Source organism: Pelobates fuscus, chromosome 13, assembly GCF_036172605.1.
Source record: "Pelobates fuscus isolate aPelFus1 chromosome 13, aPelFus1.pri, whole genome shotgun sequence".
NCBI lineage: Eukaryota > Metazoa > Chordata > Amphibia > Anura > Pelobatidae > Pelobates > Pelobates fuscus.
The window spans coordinates 8,469,377-8,491,454 of NC_086329.1; the positions used below are offsets into that span (position 1 = coordinate 8,469,377).

At 36.6% G+C, this 22,078-nt stretch overlaps 1 protein-coding gene across 5 annotated transcripts in view; it reads left to right on the forward strand.

Annotated features, from left to right (window-relative positions):
- The window catches only part of KTN1 (kinectin 1), a 78,278-nt gene that overhangs the window by 44,374 nt on the left and 11,826 nt on the right, over positions 1–22,078 (forward strand). The window contains exons 13-32 of one of the 5 annotated variants that reach the window (XM_063439749.1): positions 117–154; positions 365–455; positions 1,039–1,107; positions 4,514–4,551; positions 6,521–6,611; positions 7,282–7,316; positions 7,666–7,756; positions 7,974–8,042; positions 8,200–8,237; positions 8,990–9,080; positions 12,048–12,116; positions 12,713–12,750; positions 14,073–14,163; positions 14,459–14,524; positions 14,661–14,701; positions 15,847–15,937; positions 16,016–16,093; positions 16,730–16,767; positions 17,269–17,359; positions 18,660–18,746. In XM_063439749.1, coding sequence (XP_063295819.1) covers positions 117–154; positions 365–455; positions 1,039–1,107; positions 4,514–4,551; positions 6,521–6,611; positions 7,282–7,316; positions 7,666–7,756; positions 7,974–8,042; positions 8,200–8,237; positions 8,990–9,080; positions 12,048–12,116; positions 12,713–12,750; positions 14,073–14,163; positions 14,459–14,524; positions 14,661–14,701; positions 15,847–15,937; positions 16,016–16,093; positions 16,730–16,767; positions 17,269–17,359; positions 18,660–18,746 — 1,341 coding nt within the window. The remainder of the gene's footprint in view (positions 1–116; positions 155–364; positions 456–1,038; positions 1,108–4,513; positions 4,552–6,520; positions 6,612–7,281; positions 7,317–7,665; positions 7,757–7,973; positions 8,043–8,199; positions 8,238–8,989; positions 9,081–12,047; positions 12,117–12,712; positions 12,751–14,072; positions 14,164–14,458; positions 14,525–14,660; positions 14,702–15,846; positions 15,938–16,015; positions 16,094–16,729; positions 16,768–17,268; positions 17,360–18,659; positions 18,747–22,078) is intronic. The other 4 variants (XM_063439750.1, XM_063439752.1, XM_063439751.1 and 1 more) reach the window with 4 other exon arrangements.

Consider the following 22,078-nt stretch of genomic DNA (forward strand, 5'->3'; position numbering starts at 1 on the left):
TTTGGGTTTTATTTCTTTTGTAGCCATACGTACCCTACACAGTCTTTTCCCTCTGCTGTCCACAACAGGAATGTATAAAAAGATAACCTAACTTCACTTTATTTTATTTGCTTTAGTCTTCTGCATCGGTCCTTGTAGAAGAACTACAGAAAACGTAAGTTTGTTTCTATTACTTTTACAATTTTACGTGCAAAACCCAATTGGCACAGTCCGTATTGCAGCAAGAATGAGATTTCTGAAATTCTAGTATTTAATACCCATTAAGACTATTAGATTCTTGTATAAAAGGGTAACTGAATATGTCTTCTCGGTCCGTCAGTTCCACCACTGCCGAGTGTGATTTGTTTTACATTTTATCTTTTAGAATTACAGAGAAGGACAAGGAAATGAAACAAATGGAAAATTCTTTGGCCCTCGAACGTGCTAATTTTGCAAACAGTGGAGAAGAGCTTAAGGTATTTTTGAAATTTAAATTGATATATTTTATCTTTTTTTCTTTCTTTTTTTTTTTTTTTTTTTTCTTCATGCTTAATGAGATATCCAGGTTGGAACTAACCCTTTGTAATGTAAATACACAATCAATTGTAAACTATAAAAAACAAACAAAAAAACTAAAAACTACTTGATATTTGAAGTTCTCGTTCACTGTAAATCCCCGGGCTATGCAACTCTGCCAAGATCAGGAAGTGATTCAGCCAGTCACTTCCCTACCACTGCTGAGCCTTTGCCATAAATCTCTTCATTCTAGGCCTCCATGGGAACAGCCAAGTACTATGGGCGTTCTAGCTCCTTTGCCAAATCTATTACTGTATAAATCTGACTGCTGACAACTTCCAGAAACCCTGTAGTACAAGTACTTGTATGGGCAGATAGATTAATATATTTTGTATTTTATGTAATCGGGGTACTCTCTAGCAACTACTCACCCTGTCACTGGATCGGTTTACCAATTAAAATATTTCACTTCTGTCTTAAGATAAAATATTTATATTTTGGTTATAAATGATTTTCTTATACACTTTAAAAATCTTTTCCCAGTCTATTCAGAGAGAAAACATATCATTAAAAGCAGAATTACAGAAGTTTCAGGCGTTAATGAATGAACAGGTAAGAGAAATGTATTTTATTTGCACAGTTTTTTTTTTTTTTTTTGTATTAAAATTTTTATTTAGCATTCAATTGCAATGAAAGAACTTGTCCACGACGGATTGAGATTCTTTGTATTTACACCAGATATACAGGTCTTAATATAACTGGGATATTTACATTTTGTTTTGTAAGGAGTTGAACAGCGATCATAGTTAACATGTCGTCCTGGTATCATGTAAAAGCAGTAACAGCGGTATATTGGTATACATGTCAAAGTAACTGCACAAAGTGTGTGCTCATCTCTAAATAACAGGCTGCACTTTTTATATTGGTAAAGGACACCAAGAACACCGTTGTATATGATTCACCGTAGTAAACACAGAATGGAACAGAACTGAGACTAACGAGAGACAATGCAAAGTGAACTCCAGCGTACTTTCAGTATGAGCAGAATTAAAAGAAATTAAGCAAAATAATCTCATGTGAAACTACCGTATGTATGAAAAATAGCAACACTACCTTGCTGTAGGTAGAAGCTATGGTCGCTTCAACCAACTCCAGTAGAAGGAGAGTTGCTGCCACAGGGTGACCGTAGTCGATCTATGCTGATGGGGCCGTCACTACGGACCTAAGCTGCAAGACGTGCCGGCAAGATGCTTCCCTGTGTCCCAACCGTGTTCAGTGGCTGTAGCATATGCCTGCTGTTCCTCAATCCCACGCACCCAGCACTGCAAGGCTGAGACCCTCTGACTGGGTATGCTGAGGTTGGGTAGATGGTGCATAATGCCTCGTAACTTAGAGGTGCGGAAACTATGCCTTTGGTGCTTATTCATCACTCGTCTGCATCTCCGCGGTGCCACACGGGGGACTCGTGAGAGAAACTCTGCCATGTGGTGCCAGCTCGCAGACTGGTTCTGAGAGGCTGAGGCATAATGCATAGGAGAAGTGCTAAGTGCACACGCATTGAACTTTGCCCAAAATTGTGCACACATGATATCAAAAGCTTGCAGGAGCAGGGTCACACAGATGGGTGGCCGTGGGAAGGCCTGTTAAGCATCAGGTCCTGGCGTGACTGCCTTATTAAAAAGTAGGCCTTGATCCTCCACATCGCCTTGAAATGTAATGCCGTGTAGAGTAGGCAACAAGAATGCCCCAGTTAGGACCGGGATAACACACGTCGGTCCAAAGGGGAGAGGAAACATGGCTCAAAATACGTGGTCTTCAGACCAGGGCAGAGGATCCCCCGTGAGGAGTATGGCTGCAGGCCCCTAAAAAGCCTTTCATCAGCTATACCCACCGGAGTCCAGCAGAAGAGGGTCACACACTCGACCGAGCATTCCTCGGATAAATAAGCAGACTTTTTGTCAAAGTAGATTAATACTGTCCAGTATTAGGCACATTAAGAGGTTTGCCCCGAGGAACTCTTGCCACATGCGACTCCTGATCAGCGATCAGGCTTTGCCCCCTAGCTAGGGTATTTGTAAAGTGTATTCATTAACTAGTTTTCATTTTTTTTTATTCTAAATGTATAAATTGTAACCAACTTTATTTTTAACTGCGATGAAGTGATTTCTGTCTTAACATAAACTGTTGGGTAAGCTAAGGTTTCATATGTATGGAATATAGATTGAATAATATCTGATGATATTCACACACACACAGAGCCTTCAGGGACCCTGTAGTTCTTTGTTTTAAGCGGTGATATAAACACTTATAAACGGCAGATGGCCAATAAACAGACTTTGCTTAAAATATATATACCGGTAAATTTAATAATACACACTATAAAATGCAAAGCAACAAAACAATACAATTATAATCAATTTGCTATATTATATATGAGTTTCTATCAAAAAGTCAATGAATTTACTTGACAAGCCTAAGAGTCAACATTACACGTTGTCTCATCTATAATCTTATCATCAAAGGACAATAAAAGCTATTACAAACTTATAGCAGAACAGGTATACAGAATTATTCATATGACGCCCCTTGCATTAAGGATACAATTGTCATTTTATTAATTAGTGAAATATCAACCAACCCTGCCAAGTATATACCATCAGTTTAACTACAGTACGTTTATATAATGTTTCTAAAAGCCTTAGTATTTTGAACTGATCTACGTCTAAAGAAGGAGTCAAGAATGTTCCGACTTAGGAAGTTATATCTGACTCAGGCTGCAGGTAGAATGAGATATAACTGTTCTATCAATAGGGGTCAGTTCACAATATAGACACATAGGGCATTCACTAGTCTTGTTCATTTAATATAAAGTAAAGAGAAACCTTTAAACAATACCAAGTGTCTAGGATGAAGGCAGTCAATTTGGGATTCTCCTCTCTGGGTACTCTGGTCTGTAACTCAGTCTAGTGCCCTTAGTCAGTCAATCTCCTTTGATCTTTTTTAAGATGATCTGAAGATATTCAATCCCTTCTCTTATTTTTCTCCCTATTTAACCATTATTTCCCCCTTATCAGTTCCTGCACCTTGTTTGTAAATGGGCGGTATCTGGCTTTTGATTGCTTATGGTCGTATCTTAATATTTAATTATTAATGTGGCCCTTAGGGACTTTCATCAATAGATGGCACTATTTTCCCAGGTATGAAGACCTGAATTAGATCATTGATGACCTGGTTAAATAAATGAATTGACCTTTAATTCACCTGTACTGGGGATATTTCAAATTACGTTAAATATCTGTCTTTGGTTATGTATATTCGTTGATTGAAACAGGGTTGGTTATATTAATCATCATGCAATATGTCTATATCCTGTATGAATAACTGATTGATACATTCATATTTACAAAGAAAAATAGAATCTAATTATATTAGTATATCTATATTGCCTTTTACCCCTGAATCAGTGAAGGATGCAGTTTTAGACATTACTGTAGCAATCACACATTAAGTTTACATTTGTATATCATGCATGATTCCAATAGATTCATTTAAGTTCTAATATCCTGAAAATATGGAAGCGACCTCAGACTTTGGGTTCGTATGGCTGACAAACACTCTGGATCGCCTGTGATGTTTGCATAGTTTGTATACCCCTTTGGAGCTCTGTGAGTTTAAGTATCTCGGATTGTAAAGTCTCATTGAGTAATAAACCATTGTTCTCGTTACCCTTGTACACATATAGCTCACAAATTAAACTGTAGAGAAGTATTCCTCCTGTTTACTTCGTAAGGTTACATAATAAGTTCCTTTGACCTGTGTTGAAACCGCATTACGTAATGTCCAGGCCAAGCTCACCAGCATCCATATTGTTTTTCTTTTAATATTAAAAATTATGGGGCACCAAATAGCACAACAAAACTGATGCTTGTTTCATAGAATACCTAAATTCAATGCTTTGTGATATGAAGCTTTACTGTATATCTGTGAAATAGTATTTGATTATATACATTTTTCACAGGTGTCTGCTGTGCAAGCCTTGGAACAAATGCAAAAAAGGTAAAATATATCACACGCTAGCATCGCGGACTGCAGTCTTTTATTAATGGGTTTTTCATGCCGTAGGTTTGCCCAACACATTGCTTTGCAATTCATTGGGAGTTAGTCATAGGGTTCATTTCAGTGTTGGTATCTCACATGCGGAATTCAAACCTATTAAAAGAACTCTGATGGTTTCAAATAGAAATCCACACTTTTATAAACCGCAATTCTGAGGACATGATCATTACACGTAAAGCTTTTTACCAAGCTCAATTGCTTTATCCTGTGCAGTGTCCCTTTAATGTTCAAAGTTTGGATTCATTCATAAATATTAAAAGTTGGAAAGTCAAAAGGCGCATTATCATAATTTTATGGAGCTCATTCACTACCTAAAAAAGGTTTCTTCAGAGAAGTGGCGTTTACAGTGGGACAACATTATAATTGTTGGCTCAAAGTGAGTGACCTCAATAAATACCTCTCCTAGCTTCTCCTGTTTCCACACTTTTCTAAGATGGTGGGTTCCAAAGTAGAGCCTCCGATACTTAAACATACAGAGATAAATGAAGCATTTTATCCAATACAGAACTTGAATACTCCTAGCGAGGGGATGTGATGGGCTATTTTGGCGCATGTGTCGCTATATGATTATTTTGCTTATGGGAATTTTTCCCAAGTACCTCAAATTCATATTTCGCACAAGAAACAAGATTGCCTAGTACTTCCTGTCACACAATGTATGTCGCCCCCCCTTCCTTGGCATCGTACTTGTTCTCCTATTACAACTTTACCAAATTTTAGAATTCACCTGAAGAAGCAAAAGGCTGTCCAACATCCTCTGTCAAACTCTATTTGTCACAATTTAAGTAGAGTATCTCAAACAGTTGGCACGAAAGGGACTGCAAGATAAACTTTTTCTACAAGAAGTATCACTGTTTTTTTGGGGTGGGGGGGGGGTTGGTTTTTGTTTTTATTTAGGGTATATTTAAGTTTGTCTTTTTTTTTTTCTATACTATTACAATTTATTTTATTTTGTTATATTAATCAAAATAAGGAAAATAACGTGCATATCCTGTATTCCTGTAAACGTCTTTCCACCTAGTTTAACGTTATGTTGTATGGACAGTGGTTCATTTTGCATGAAGTCTCCGAAGACGGGTTTTCAAGTTGGTTTGGATAAGTTAATATAGTATGAATAGAGTGGAGCACAAATACATATACTTAGACCGATATCTTGATATAGGTATCCATCGGCATAAAAAACAAGAGAGAAAAGCAAGATGGTGTGATATTGTTACACACAGGTCATAGAATGCCAAAATGCAAGTAGTAATGTTTATAACATTCAAAGATCAACGATAAGATATATACAATTTATTGCACACCTATTGAAATAAAGTGAGTGGTGGGGTTCTATACCGCATATACTCACCACTGATCTCTAGTAAGGAGCGGTCAGACTCCATTTTATGTGCGCTATATATACATTATGTGTGAAATAAATTGTATATGTGTTATCCTTTATGTTTGCATGTTATAAACATTATATTATATGACCTGTGAGTAACAATATCGCACTATCTTGCTATTCTCTCTTGTTTTTTCTGCCGATGGATACCTATATCAAGATATGGGTCTCCACTCTATTCATACTATATTTACTTTGGTGTGTGTTAGGGGCTTGTTTCCCCTGGGTGTAAACACTTGAGTGTGAAACTGCATATTAAGATATATTCATTATCTATTATTGTTTAGTGGAAATTAGAATCAATAGCTCAGGAGACCTTTTACCCATTTTCGATCTCTTGAATGCTACCTATTTCGCACTTTTATTACTTCTACCTCTTTCAGTTTGGATAAGTTGTTTAGTGTTTTTAATCGGATTGTGTGATGTTTGCATGTTCATATACACATCTTCCAATATCTCAAAACTTAGTATTGTTTGGAAGTGACAAGTGACGGTTGTTATATTTGATTCATCTTGTTTCAGTATCAGTGGAAAAGATGAGAAAATCAGAACACTTGAAGAACAACTTCAGGGGGAACTTGCAAAGGTTTCCAGCAACATAGAACATTATACGGTAATGGGGAGGGTTGAATTTAATGTATGGGACCATCAGAGTATTTTATAAAATATTTACTGCTCTCAAAAGGACCCAGCTTCCCTCCCAAAAATGGAAGTAAAGCATTACTCCCCATGTTTTCTTCATGTGTGAAGTCTCTCTGGCCCAAAGGAAGATAACATCAATCAGTGGGCAAATAGACTTTTAATCACCCTCTTATAAAAGCATTTAGTATTTGCGTAGTTTATCATTTTCTACTGATCTATCATTTGGTACTGTAAATGGTAGCTCATGTTTATTCAGGAATGATTTCACGCACGTGTATACACTAGCAAACTGTAGGTGCGTACAGATTGTCTGACGTTCAGTGCACTCAGTCAATGCACGACCATCAGCATAGTTAGGTGAGACACACTCTCTGAAACTCCTTTCTCTATTCATAGGAAGGTCATACACCTGTACGAATCTTCTCGTGATCGCCTCTAGAAATGGTTCCTCTTGCTATTAATTTGCCGCAATGTGTTTGTGAATGGTTTCAAGCTTTCTGCTCCCCGTTAATCTTGGCAAAGTTTAAACACCGCTGATTAATGAAATTGGTTATAAAACACTTGCCTTTTCATGCCATATGTGACATTATTTCATTCATGAAACTTCTGTATTCTCAAGATATTTTCTGTATACTGTGCAGGCTAACAAAGAAGTACTCGGAAAGATGGAGATTTGGTAAGATGATGGTTATTTTTCCTTTTAATATATATTGTAAACTCCGGCAGATTTCCTGCTGTAAAATCATGTGATTATTGGTTATAGTAATATCGTTGGCTGGGAACGGTGCATTTACGATCAGATCACTTAGACTAATGGTGGAGTTTTTAAAGCACTGTTTTATAGGATAAATGATCTGTAAGGAAATATATTGTACGTAAACTGTGTGTCTTGGGGAAACTGATACATCCACATATTGCTGCCATAAAGCAACATTTAGCATTTTTATTTGATAATCGGTTTAGTCAAATTTCAAGTCTCAAATGTAAAATAGATCTGTGTAATGTTTTAAAATTCTATTTTTCAGCATGCAAGAAAAGGATGACAAGATCAAAACTGTGGAGGAGCTTCTAGAGACCGGACTCATCGAGATGGCGAATAAGGAGGAAGAATTGAGGGTAAATCCTAAATTGCGTACGATATCATTTTTTTTTACACCTCCCAGTGAAAGGGATTGGAGTTTAATTTTGTGATCTACAAACGGAAAATATCTCTTCGTTTTAACGAATGTTTACTCATGGGTAAAATCACATTTTGTTTTAATAAATCTATAAATGATTGGTATTGTTTGTTTATTTCACGCCACGTAGTAATAAAGTTTTTCTCTTTTTGAAGACGCTAAGAACTGAAAATGCAACTTTAAGAAAGGACGTGCAAAATCTTAAAGCTCAGCAGGCAAATCAGGTAAATGCAAATGTCTGTATTGGGCTGGATTTTAAATACTCCACAACATTGGGGGAAATAAATGGGGATGAAATGTAAATCCTGTCACTGAGAAATGCTTCAACGCGCTTCTAATAACTACCAGTAATTCATTCTTCCATTTGGTTTTATTGCTCAGATATCGCTCAGCTCTGTTGTGGAAGATCTTAAAAATGAGTAAGTACATTTACGCGTTTACAGTCTTTGTTTTTCAGATGTTAGAGTGTATCTTGTTGACTGATAATTCATGACAGCCTATGTACAATGGAACTTGCACCTAGAATTTTTAAATTCTCACTGGCAAGAACAGCGGTTTGTAAAGATATCTTATACATGGAATATTCGGATGCACACTCTTATAGCTGGTCTGTGACTGCTTGAGAAAGGCAGCCAGGGAGGTGCGAAACGCTGGGGGGATTTTATGACTCATGTTTTGTCCGGTTTGGCTTCTGGAATTTATGCTAATTCCCCTGGTATATGTGCACAGCCTTTTTGTACTTTGTCCATTTGTTCTGTTCATTTTGAATATCTTTGTGTGTTTTTATTTATTTTGAATAAAGGATTTATTTTATGTAGCTATTCGAGTGTGCATCCTGATCTTTTGTATGTATATGTTTGTTTATGGCATTTAAGGGAGTGCCTAGTGAGATTTTCACCCGATTGTAGACTGGTGGTAATACGATTTATCCTCCATGCGTATTGTTGAATTATAGAATATTAGACATTATTATCTGCTACGTGTGGAATATTATACCTGAATATTCAAGCAAAGAGTTAATAAACTTTAAGTTACCAACTGAAGAATTCCATTGTAACATTACTTCACTCTACCTAAAGTGTAAAGAGAACGATTAATACTCTTCTGGATCTCGGCTGGTTCGTGTAATGCACTGGGTATTATTTTTAAAGAATCTTTTATTTTACTGTAGGATCCATGAGAAGGAGGGGAAAATAAAATCAGTGGAAAATCTTCTTCAGGCTGAGCATCTCCGAGCAGACAGCCAGGAGAAGACAGTGCAGGTACTTGGTGCCATCTTTGATAATTCGGTCTTTATAACTTTAAAAGCTTTATTCATTGAAAAAAGGAAGTATTGCAGCTTCCCAGCAAGCGAATACAAGCTCTCCGAATTCACTGTATCTGTATCTTCAAATGCTTTTATCTACATTGGCGAACTTCACATGCAGCTCTTACCAATGTTACATCTTACCAGACACCAACATTAATAATCCAGAGCTAATAGCCAGTTAACACGCTGTTATTCTTCTACATCCGCAATGTAATCACCAGTATGAATGTAATAAAAATCACCCATAATGGTTTACATAAATGGTGTCAACATACTGTAAATTGGCTGATTTTAAAGGAAACCTAAAACGTGTATTTTAGCAATTTGTTGTTCCTTTGTTGGTTTAGATTGAGGGTTTTGCCCTTTAAATATAAAATGCTATAAATTGTAAGCAGGCAGCCGCCATACCTTCTGTGAGGTCATTGTTACCGGCTGGCCCAATCCAGTGATTTTCAGAGAGATTCTGGAGGACTTACGGGGCTTGCATTGCAACCCCACGATGTACCTATTGGATGTTTCTCGTAGAGGCATTGAATCGAGTGTTTCTCTATGAAAAATATTCGCTTCATTCAGCGTGTGATAATGCCAAGCATACAGACCTTTTTATTATTTTTGATTTTTTTTTTTTTTTAGAGGTTTTCAATGAGGTAGTGCCTCTAGTGGCTGATTCTCTGACAAATATAAACATTGCTGCTTCTTAAAGATTGCAATATGTTACACGTTGATAGAGAAAATGGGCGACCTCAATGCACCAAAATCAATACATGAACATGTCGTTTTAGTGCTTAGCCAACTGTTAACCAACAGATGGGTAATATTAAATGTTCTTGGTGTTTGACCACGATGTGACTGTTAACCAACAGATGGGTAATATTAAATGTTCTTAGTGTTTGACCACAATGTGACTGTTAACCAACAGATGGGTAATATTAAATGTTCTTAGTGTTTGACCATCATGTGACTGTTAACCAACAGATGGGTAATATTAAATGTTCTTAGTGTTTGACCATGATGTGACTGTTAACCAACAGATGGGTAATATTAAATGTTCTTAGTGTTTGACCACCATGTGACTGTTAACCAACAGATGGGTAATATTAAATGTTCTTAGTGTTTGACCATGATGTGACTGTTAACCAACAGATGGGTAATATTAAATGTTCTTAGTGTTTGACCACCATGTGACTGTTAACCAACAGATGGGTAATATTAAATGTTCTTAGTGTTTGACCATCATGTGACTGTTAACCAACAGATGGGTAATATTAAATGTTCTTAGTGTTTGACCATGATGTGACTGTTAACCAACAGATGGGTAATATTAAATGTTCTTAGTGTTTGACCACCATGTGACTGTTAACCAACAGATGGGTAATATTAAATGTTCTTAGTGTTTGACTATCATGTGACTGTTAACCAACAGATAGGTAATATTAAATGTTCTTAGTGTTTGACCATCATGTGACTGTTAACCAACAGATAGGTAATATTAAATGTTCTTAGTGTTTGACCATCATGTGACTGTTAACCAACAGATGGGTAATATTAAATGTTCTTAGTGTTTGACTATCATGTGACTGTTAACCAACAGATGGGTAATATTAAATGTTCTTAGTGTTTGACTATCATGTGACTGTTAACCAACAGATGGGTAATATTAAATGTTCTTAGTGTTTGACTATCATGTGACTGTTAACCAACAGATGGGTAATATTAAATGTTCTTAGTGTTTGACCATCATGTGACTGTTAACCAACAGATGGGTAATATTAAATGTTCTTAGTGTTTGACCATCATGTGACTGTTAACCAACAGATGGGTAATATTAAATGTTCTTGGTGTTTGACCACGATGTGACTGTTAACCAACAGATGGGTAATATTAAATGTTCTTCGTGTTTGACCATGATGTGACTGTTAACCAACAGATGGGTAATATTAAATGTTCTTGGTGTTTGACCATGATGTGACTGTTAACCAACAGATGGGTAATATTAAATGTTCTTAGTGTTTGACTATCATGTGACTGTTAACCAACAGATAGGTAATATTAAATGTTCTTAGTGTTTGACCATGATGTGACTGTTAACCAACAGATGGGTAATATTAAATGTTCTTAGTGTTTGACCATCATGTGACTGTTAACCAACAGATGGGTAATATTAAATGTTCTTAGTGTTTGACCATCATGTGACTGTTAACCAACAGATGGGTAATATTAAATGTTCTTAGTGTTTGACCATCATGTGACTGTTAACCAACAGATGGGTAATATTAAATGTTCTTGGTGTTTGACCACGATGTGACTGTTAACCAACAGATGGGTAATATTAAATGTTCTTAGTGTTTGACCATGATGTGACTGTTAACCAACAGATGGGTAATATTAAATGTTCTTAGTGTTTGACTATCATGTGACTGTTAACCAACAGATAGGTAATATTAAATGTTCTTAGTGTTTGACCATCATGTGACTGTTAACCAACAGATGGGTAATATTAAATGTTCTTAGTGTTTGACCATCATGTGACTGTTAACCAACAGATAGGTAATATTAAATGTTCTTAGTGTTTGACCACGATGTGACTGTTCAGCGAGTTGGCACTTTCAGATTACATCACATTCTGTTAACCAGTCACGGATTGGAAAAGCCCCAAGTATCATTGAGCTGCTCAGATGTAGACATTGATTTTAAAATTTAAATCTGGTAATTCCTGCGTAACGCATACTGGTTCTAAAATGTTGATTGTGCCAGGGAAAGCAAGTGCAGTTATTTTATTAGAGTGATTCCTTAGAATGTTTGGTTGACTGTCCGTTTTGTAATTAAGTTCACATCATTTTTTGTGTAATACATTTTGTGTTGTGTGTTTTTGTGTTGTTTTTTTTTCCCATCTGTCTTTTGTTTTGTATTTTTTGTAAAGGTGTTGAATGAGGAAGTTGGCGTTCTGAAGGAAGCATTAAAAAGTAGCCAGCTTGAAAAGGCTGACCAGGTAAAGAGCCTAAAATTCATCAGGAGAGTGTTTGGCGGAATATACTGGCTCACGTGGGAATCACTTGGCATATGAGATTTCTTACAGGGCAGGTTCTGTAATGGACAAATAGACCAAATGTCTTTACATCCTAATATTAAAATATTAGTACAGGTCTATTGACACTGTTGGTGTGTTCACATATACACATATTTATTTATGCAGAGACTGTGCACTTAGCTTTTGATTTGCAAGTTTCCTTCCTAAGGTGAACATAAAAAACAATGTGTGATAGAACTTAAACAAATATCTGCAAATGTTGTGATCACTGGTGGGGGTGTACAGATATTTTCTGATTATCTAGACCCAAAAGTAGATACAGGTGTTTTCCTGTCTTGAGGACTAATGAAAAATAGGAAACCTGTGTTTAAAGATTCTTTATGAGAATGGGAAGTCCTCCGGGCTGGATAGAGCTTTAAATGTAAAAGAAGTATACCAATCCGTGCTAGCATGGGGATGTAACGGAGCTCGTAAAAGCCTGGCAAAATGCATCTTTTCGTTCTTCCCCTATTTTTAGTCTTCTCGTGTTGATCACGCTTTGTGTTTTTAATTCACAGGTTTCCAGTATGGCACAAATCCAGGAGCTTCAGAATGAGTATGTATGCGCATGTTTATATTCCAACGTAGGATGTTTAGTTATGCAGTGGGTCACCGAGGGGTTAATAGTAACTGATTACATTTTTAGGCAAATTAAACACGGTTGATAGAAGCACAGTTTTACAGTTGTAAAATAAATAAACCGGTTTTCCGTTCGGTTCGGCCGTAGAATTCCCAAAGCTCTCACCACGTGCACACATTAATATTGGAAGATCCTGTTTAAATGGCTGTGATCCTCCCACAGAGTTATAAGCAGGAAGAGTTACCCTGGAAATCCTTAGAAAAAAAAGTTAAACGTCTATTAGTTTTTTGTGTTTTTTTTTTATATATTTTTTCATTAATGCTTTTTGTAATAACTGATGAAACAACTACTTTAGATAAATGGCACTTTGTCGAAATATTTTGATAACTCCATATATATTTGTAACTTTCTGCAAAAAAAGTATTATTTCTTTATTTTTATCTATATTTTTCACTTTTTTTTTTTTTTTGGATCCCTGTATATTAACTAGCTTTTAGTATTTATTGTCTTCTCCAGTTTAAATACACACATTCGAAATGCACGCACACCTTGAAATGTTCACTGGCTGTCTGCTTGTGACAAGTGATAATAAGAAATGCATTTTTCTATATATGTGCAGCAGACTAATACAATGTTCTACTAGTAGGTGAAATGCTATTGATACTTTATATCTGCTTGCAGTCCAATACAGCAGAGGTTGATTTGATATACAGGATTCAAACCAGATCATCCAGTTTAAAGCCCTGCCGTTTGGTCTATTATCTGCTCCAAGAGTGTAATGACGTCTTGTAAAGTGGAAGAAGGTCTGTCTCATCATATGTTCATCATCTTCCTGTAAGATGACATTGGATTCAGAGGGAGAGACTAACTTCAGAGAACTAATGGTTGAGCCAGATCAGATTACATTGCCAAACGATGTACCAAGTTAATGTACTGGTCTGAAGTCCATCCTTTGGGATTTCATGCAGTCCACATCGAAGAGAAAAGATATCGAGCTGGTAGATTATTTAAGTAAAAAGGGATTGAGACAAGCAGAAAGGTCTTTGTCAAAAATGATATTCAAGAAATCATGCCATGGCCAATACAGAGAGAGAGAAAGTGAAGAGATTCACTTCCTCTAGATATTCCAAACGTTCTCCTGGTGTGGATTTTACATTTCAAGAATAAATACACGCTGTGGTTGGGAATCACGTTGTCCTTTCAAACCACGAACGCTATATTTCACGTGCAGCACGACTATGCGGAGGTTAATTAGCTTTATATACAATATCAATGTCTTGGTTTTTGATTCTCTACAGATTGAAATGCAAGGAAGAGGCCTTAAAGGTGTCAGAAGGGAAATCTAATGAACGAGGAAGTGATGTAGCAAGCAAACAAAGACAACTAGAGGTAACGTTCTGTGTTTAACCCTTTCACAGCCTGCTGACAAGCCATACATCACTAGTGGAGTTATTGAGTAAAATGTGAATTGTTCAGTTTAAAACTGACATCTTTAGAAAATTGTAAAGCGGCACTACGGCGTTCTAAATGAGGCAGATCCACATGTTTTCACTTGTATGGTAAGGTAAAGGATACCACAGTAAGGTTATTTATTATCACAAGTTCTCAACTCAAATCTGACTTGCATGTAATGCAGGAGTTTCTGGCCTCCATAATTGATCTTTTGTTTTACTTTATCTTTTAGGATCTACAGAGAGAGTGTAATGTGCTTAAAGTGCATATCGAGGAGGTGGAAAAGAAACTGCAGCAGGTATTGCTTTTATGAACAGCTTAAACAAAAATCCTTTATATACAGATCTTCGCTGTGTTGAATTCAAACTGCTTTTAATCTCCTAGTTTGCTGCAGATAAATCCTGGTGTATTTATGTTTTGTATTTCATTTTAAGCAGGACTTCGTATCGTCACAAGTACAAGATCTGCAAACAGTGTAAGTTTAACACTTGTTGATGTGAAATGTCACATTAATCATTCAGTCTAACTTTAATATCTAGTGGTGTCGCCATGTGACAGGCACTCGAACGTACCAATTCTTTCCTTCCCTCATGGAATGTTGGAGCCTGACCTTTAATTATACCAGTAGCTGGTCATGGGTGTTTTTCGTTTTTTTTTTGTATCTCTCTCTTCTTCTGATCCATCACTTGTTGTCCTGATCAGTAAATTCCTTTAGTAAGGGAACAGGAGATGAGATCTGCCTCATCACAGTCGGTGACATACATCTCACATTTTAGACCATCTGCACATGTACAGAGTCTCCATAACCACTACCAGCTATGGATTGATGATGAGTTAACAATCACCTGCCATCCAAACCTAGACCGATCCACACTTATTCTCAACTGTATTTAGTGCAGCAGCAGAAGGGAGGGGTGGGGGTAGATTATGAATGTAGGGATAGTCCAGTTTGCTCCAAAATGTTTAGCAAAATTGCATGCAGTCCCTTGAGAAAGGCTCGTTTTTAGTTGCCGAAATGTTGTGGGTGTAGGTTTACATGTGTCCAGCTCTGTTTTGCTGTTGCTCTTATTTGGTTTATAGTTAGAATCGCCTCTCACATTTGGTCTGTTGTGTTTTTTGAGCTTTTTTATTTACACATTGTGTGTTAATAGTATCTGTATTGATGTGCATGATTTTTTTTATATAGACTGGTGATCCCTTGGCATGATAGGGGATGCCTTTATAGGATCGCACGCATCTCTGTGTTAGACTGGTACAACCGTTACCAATTCTTGTTTAATTATTGACAAATTGCACCCGTAGACTCATGGCAGTACAATGAGCTGAAGTGGTTACTTAACATGCCTGTTTAAACGTCTGTGTAGCCTTTTGTCTACCAGTGCCTTTAGCATGTTTGCTAGCACGTAATATGCTGATAACTACTACATATGCAAAGCTTGTGTTACAGATTTACTGGCAAATGTAGAAGTGAAAGGAAATCACTATAACTATGTCCCCTTGTTTTTAAAATTTTCCTATGTGAGGTCACCTTGATGTTGTCTGTTCCCGTGTAATTCTCTGCCAGACTGTGATTTCTCAAAGTTAATCTATATAATTTTGTTTCCAAAATGCATATTTCAGAGTGCAGCAGAAGGAAGAGCAGATTAGGATTTTAACGAGCACCCTGTCCGACAAAGAAAAACACATCACAGACACATCTCAGGAAATACAGGTAATGTGACTTCTCGTCTCAGGTTTGCTCGGCTGCTATTTAGTGAAACGCGTTAACTGTTTCTTCCTTCTGAAATAGGTTTTGTTAGCTGAACGGGAAAGTTTAAAAGCCCATGCCTATGAACTGCAGCAGAAACATGAGCAGCAAACTCAGCAGGTATGAACTATATATACCAGCCAAAAAAACTATTCTGATCACGCTAATGAATTTTAATATCCCAGGATTAATAACGGCAGGTAAATAATAATAAAAAAAAAAGTAGCACATGCTCAGTCCTAACCCTCCACTAAAATGCTTTTATTGACACACATGTGCTGTGCAAGGGTTTACTCAAAATACATGATGCTTGTTTATATAATTTGGGAAACCCCAGGATGGGCTGAGATTGTTCAGCTTATTCCTGGTGTAAGCGAAATGTGCAGGGTATTCATGGGTGAGAATTTTAAGATTTTGCAGTAGGAATTCAAATCTGTATTCCCATCGCTATTGTCTGGGTGACAATAGTGTACCTTTAAAGTTTGATTATTAGTGTTTGGCTCAGTTCCTCGGTTGTTCCTTTTATTTTATTTAAAGTTTCTCTTTTTTTATTTTTATTTTATTTCATATATTTATTTTTTACGTATAAAAATGGACAAACCAATTGGTGCATGTATACAGTTTCTGTGCAGTTCTGCATAGACTTCCTCCCCCTGCCCCCTGCCAAATTCTAAATATACGTATCTCAATAACCGATATAACAATGCCGTTTACGTTGCATTAACGCTATAGATTTACCCTGTTTCTTGGTTACAGGTACACTCTGCAGTCCCCAGTGAAGAGCTGTTGAAAGCGTGAGTGGATAAAATATTATAGTATGTTAGTATGTCTGCGTTGGTATCAGTTGTGTCTCCAGTTTATCATCTTTCCAAATGTCTGTTACTTTTTACTTAACCGCTGCACAATCTCTGTGCTTAAGATAAATGCATTATGCTATGTCCGTTAATGTGCGTTCATTTCAGACCGCGTTTGCTTGCACAGTGACTGTGGATTATGGTGAAGTTACAATGTATTCACTAGAATTCAATAAAGGAACTCTGGCACCTTAACAACGTTGCCTTAATGATGTTATATTGCCAGAAGGTTCTGGGCAGCCTTATTACTGGGATTATAGTGTTTTAATAGACCTATAATATTTAAAGACCTTGTGATATACAGCCCCACGTCTTTACAGCTTTAGATTATAAACCATTGTGACTTGAAAACCGGAAGTCTGGGGTGTGTCTATTCAGCTTCCAGTTTTACGATCTACATAAACCTAATACTGCGGTGTATGTTTTTGGTTTTCTTTTCAGACTTTCAGACAAAGACCGATGTCTTACAGATCTTCAGGGTGAAGTTGAATCTTTGAAATCTTCTCTGGATCAGCAAAGGAAGAAAAATAATGTAAGTTGCCGATACACCAAACCTATCGGAGAGTTGTTAAATAATAAGCCACGTCCTGTTTTGACCTGTATGTCAGACAAAGCGGACATGGAGAATTAAACCATGTTTGTTTTTGCTTTGCCTGGTAGTATTCAGTGAGTTCTGCTATAATTGAATAATTTAGAACCAAGTTTCTGTGCTCCTGCCTCAGTTTATGGTCTCAATCTACACACAAGCCTTCCAGCTATGGATGCATGCACACATTGTGGGAGGTAGAAGGGGACTTTATTTATTTTAGTTTTTTAATCTTGAAATATTTCTCTCTTTCTGCATAAATGTATTTGCAATCCCCCTCTAGCCAAATGTCTGAGTTCGTTTTTAAGTTCTAGTAAATTTTCTGTACTTCGAACATTTTTCCATTATAAGTGGAATTATTTCAGTGCTTAAAATTAAAATCTCCCTGTCACCCGGGAGAGGGGTGTCTGCGTTTTTTTGTTGTTGTTGTTGATGGAAAGATTTCTATTTCGATGCAGTCTGGATTTTTTCTGTGCACTAGTTTGGCGATACCAGTTACTACTTTAACGATTAACCTTACTTTTACTGACTAGTCCTGCTTCATTATTCCATGAAATGTCCTATCGATAGGTTTATGTACAATGGAAAGATGATCATGTTTAACCAATCGAATTAAGACCCTTCTATTCCAGCTGGTCTACAAGGTGAACCATAGTGGCTACACATGGGCTCCGTAGCTAGCTGGTGCATTGTCCGATACTAATGTACTGTGCCATGTGTAACTAACTGTTCTTCCACCTGAGGTTCGTATATTGGCTGTTACTATTACACCCAAACACCGTCTGGGTCTTCTCTTGCTTCCTGGTTTCTGTAGGCTGGTGTCATTGTGGCTTTGTGGTTTCGGCAGCTTTTTTTTTCTTTTCGTGTATCTTTTTTTCTCTCTCATTTTGTGTGACGAGATCTGTTCACTGAGCACAATGCAACTTGCCAAATCTCAGCTTGTGTCCCAAGGACGCTAAACCCAAGGAGACCGCGCTCCTACCTAGCCGTAACAAATTGGGCTTGCTTAAAGGGTCAGATTGGGAAGGGAAATTAAAAAGAACGAATTGTAGTTTTAACCATTTTTTTAAAAAGCCTTTAAAGCTCTTGTTAATGAAGATCCAGCATTTTACAAATGTTTTATAACCACTAAAGTAGAAGATCCTGCTCCAGAAAATGTCCTTCGTAATGCCAATGACTGAATGCAAGTTTTGACTATTTTCAGTATATGGGTCCGACTGAAATAATTCTTTCTAAAAATAATTAGGACCTTCGGGAGAAAAACTGGAAAGCTATGGAAGCATTGGCCTCAACTGAAAAAATGCTACAAGAGAGATTGAACAAGACAGCCAAGGTTGTAATGCTCACCGCGGGGGAAATAGTACTTCAGTCTGGGGTTACAGCGATCCTCGGAGTGCATTGCTACATTCTGGAACTTTTAGCCAGGTTGCCTAAACAGTGGGCCAAGTCTCATAAACCAAATGCTGATACTGCTCCGAACGATAGCCATTCGATATTCACCAATGGGAATTCAAGGAGAATTTTACATTTTAAGCCGAAGCTGCCAAACTTAAATTATAGTAGAATGAATATATAGTTTTTTTTTATTTATTTATTTTTAATCTATTTTTGCTTTAAATTTAAATTTCACTGTGAATTTACACTTTTGTGAATAGCTCAGTATTTTATTTTTTTTATATGATTTTTTTTTTTCTACCTGTAAATTGGTCCAGAATTTAATGCAATTAGTTTATTTTTATTTATTTTTTCCTCTGGACACGTAATAAAACTAAAGTAGGCTTGCACCGTCTTATCTTTTTGCATTTATTTTTGTTTATATTTTTACCTGTTGGGCGAGTTTAAGAGGGAATTTATATTGATACCAACTCTAGATAAATAAGCAGGCCTGTACTCTGCTACATTTATGTTAAAGGGACAATCCATTTATTATCTTTTTAGAAGCTGTCCCTCAATCCCTGCCTTTTAAATATTCCCCGTATGGAGATTTTGAGGATTTTACCCCACCTCCCTTCCCACTCATGTCATATGAGGAAAGCTATCTTCTCGTTGTGCCCTCCAAGTATTTGTACATGATGATCTGTGCTGTAGCTACGCAGCATAATCACATAAAGTCTATAACAAGTTGATTTCTGTTATCTCATTTGACACTGTTGGATTAACACATTTTATTTAGGTGGTACATTTTTTTTACTCCCACTTCCTGTCCATCTAAATATATCTTGTTGGCTTATCAAGCCGGATGTTTCAATACTCCGTATTTTTTTCCCAGGTGGATCTGTAGCTTAGCAAGATAGGTCCGCACATAGCAAAATAACTTTTATAACTTTTTATAAAATAGTCCTTTCACATAGATAGACGTAGGGTGGCTTTTGATCCCAACAGCTACCTATGACATGACTTTTTTTTTTTTTTTTTTTAGGATCAGTTATGGCAGTATCTGCATTTTAGGGCCCTTCCTTAATGGGCAACTTTGTAAAAGTTTTTTGGATGTAGTGATGCACTATATTTACTGCTGTGAAGGAGCTATTGACACGGCGTAGTCCTCCATCATGGAGATTTAAAGAAAAGCACAGCTAAAATACATGTGTATTCTCTACATGAAAGAGCATCTAATGACCATCACAAAATAACAGAGGATTTCACATCCCATCAGTAGGACTGTAACCAATGTTTTTTTTTTTAAGCTGTTATTTATAATGTCGTTTAGTCCGTTACTTTGCAGACATTGCTCAAACTGACCATTTCTACTCCAGATAAAACATGATTACATTTTGTCAAACCCGTGCATTACGTGCCTGTGAGAGTCATTGAATGCTCTTTCATGCAGTTTATAATCAATTCAGATCTTGTTAGATTTGCTTTAAGTACTATATATTAATTTCCTGATTACGTGTACATTTTCTTTTCTCTCCCTTTCCCCTTGTTCGTTTTGTTATATCTGTGGTTTCTGTAGGCATGCTGAACTGTCCGTTCTTTAGAATAATTTGTTTACGAGTGACATGAGACTTAACACTTCCATTCCATTATTTGTATTCTAATTTTCTATACGTTACTAATCATGTCTTCAGCAAAAATAGAGTTCAGTCCGTACTCTGATTTAAAACGATTTAAATAAAAATTAAATTGCAGTTCAAATGAGTAAATTAAAAAAAAAATTCGATTTACTTTTGAGGCTTTACCAGTCGCCAGTAGTTGATTGGATGACTTTAGACAGATTATGCGGAGGTGTTAGCCACCATATCTAGTAGGAAGCTGGATAGGTGTTCACATGTGTTATTTTATTTTGTTTTTTGTGTAGTAACTGTGTAAAAGTTGTAGAAAGAAAAATCTTTTTAGGAGCACTATATATTGATGTGCTTCTAACATTGGTTTTAGTGGGGGTTTAGGGAGTTTTGCTTTGAAGTTCCCAGGCACCTCCTGGTTGTAGATAATGTAAGCCGATCAGAACTTGGCCGAACTTGGAAACGGAAAATATACTCAGGGGTAAGGATTTGCTTTAATTTGATAGACATGCAATAAAACATTAAAAATAAAAGACCAAAAGTCTTCTCTGCAGCTCCTAAAATTACTGTTAATCAGCGTCATCTCCATTTCATGAAATAGCAGTATATTTAATAAAAAAAATGTTCTACAGATTTCATATGAAAATATTAGAAAACGCGAAATGATAAATCTAATTAAATTGTGCTGTTAGAATTACATTATGTCCACACCTCTATATTTATCATTTTTGTTCTGTCAGTAGAGAAATACCGGACATTTTATCCGCTGCACCATGTGATTCTGTGACCATCTCATTGTAAAGATCTGTGTTTTAAATGAGCGCCTTTTGAAAAGAAGTCTCTGATACCATTCAGTCGGCGCTTATTAAAGCCATTAATAAAATTGCTATTAACGTTTGTCTTTAGATATGTAGATATTACTGTCCATGCCTATTAACTAGGCTGGTGCTACAGAAACCTAGAATGTGTCGCATGGTGTCCTTATCAAGGTCTGGCTCACAAACCTAGATGTCTGTAGATATACCTTTAATTAGTGATCCCGTGATCTGAGATTATGCAAATGTTTTATGCTCCATTAACTGACAACAGAAAATCAGGCAGGAGATTATTCATTTAAAAAAATGGACGTGGCTTAATAGCCTTCCAGATGGGATAGTAGCCAGAGAGCTTTCTATTGAGTAGCCGCCCCAGACAGTAAACGTACATCGACTTTGACTGCCAGCTCTTGGGGTTCCCAAATTTAAATATTTACATGTTCGTAATATGTGAAAATGTTTGTGACCCTGGTTAAACTTTTCATGTCCAGCAATTATAAAATAGAAGAAAAAAAAAACCCAGCTAGTCCTACTGTCAGTCGAACAATCCACCTGCAACTATAGATACATTATTCATTAATTGCTCTGCACAATGAGTCAGCCGGAAGCACTACAAAATAATTTATCACTAATTTCTGGACCTCAGTTGACCGTTTCATAGCATTTCTCCCTGAAACTGTTTGATTATTTTCTTTTATTTAACGTTGAGATCCCTTATTTAATTGGTAGTTTGAGTGGATCCTGCTTGGGACTGTTTCTCCCTAATGCCCTCTGCAAATGTCATGCTTAAATCCAAATCTGTTTTCCTCCTTTAGATATGATGTATGCTAAAAGACAACTCGTTCAGC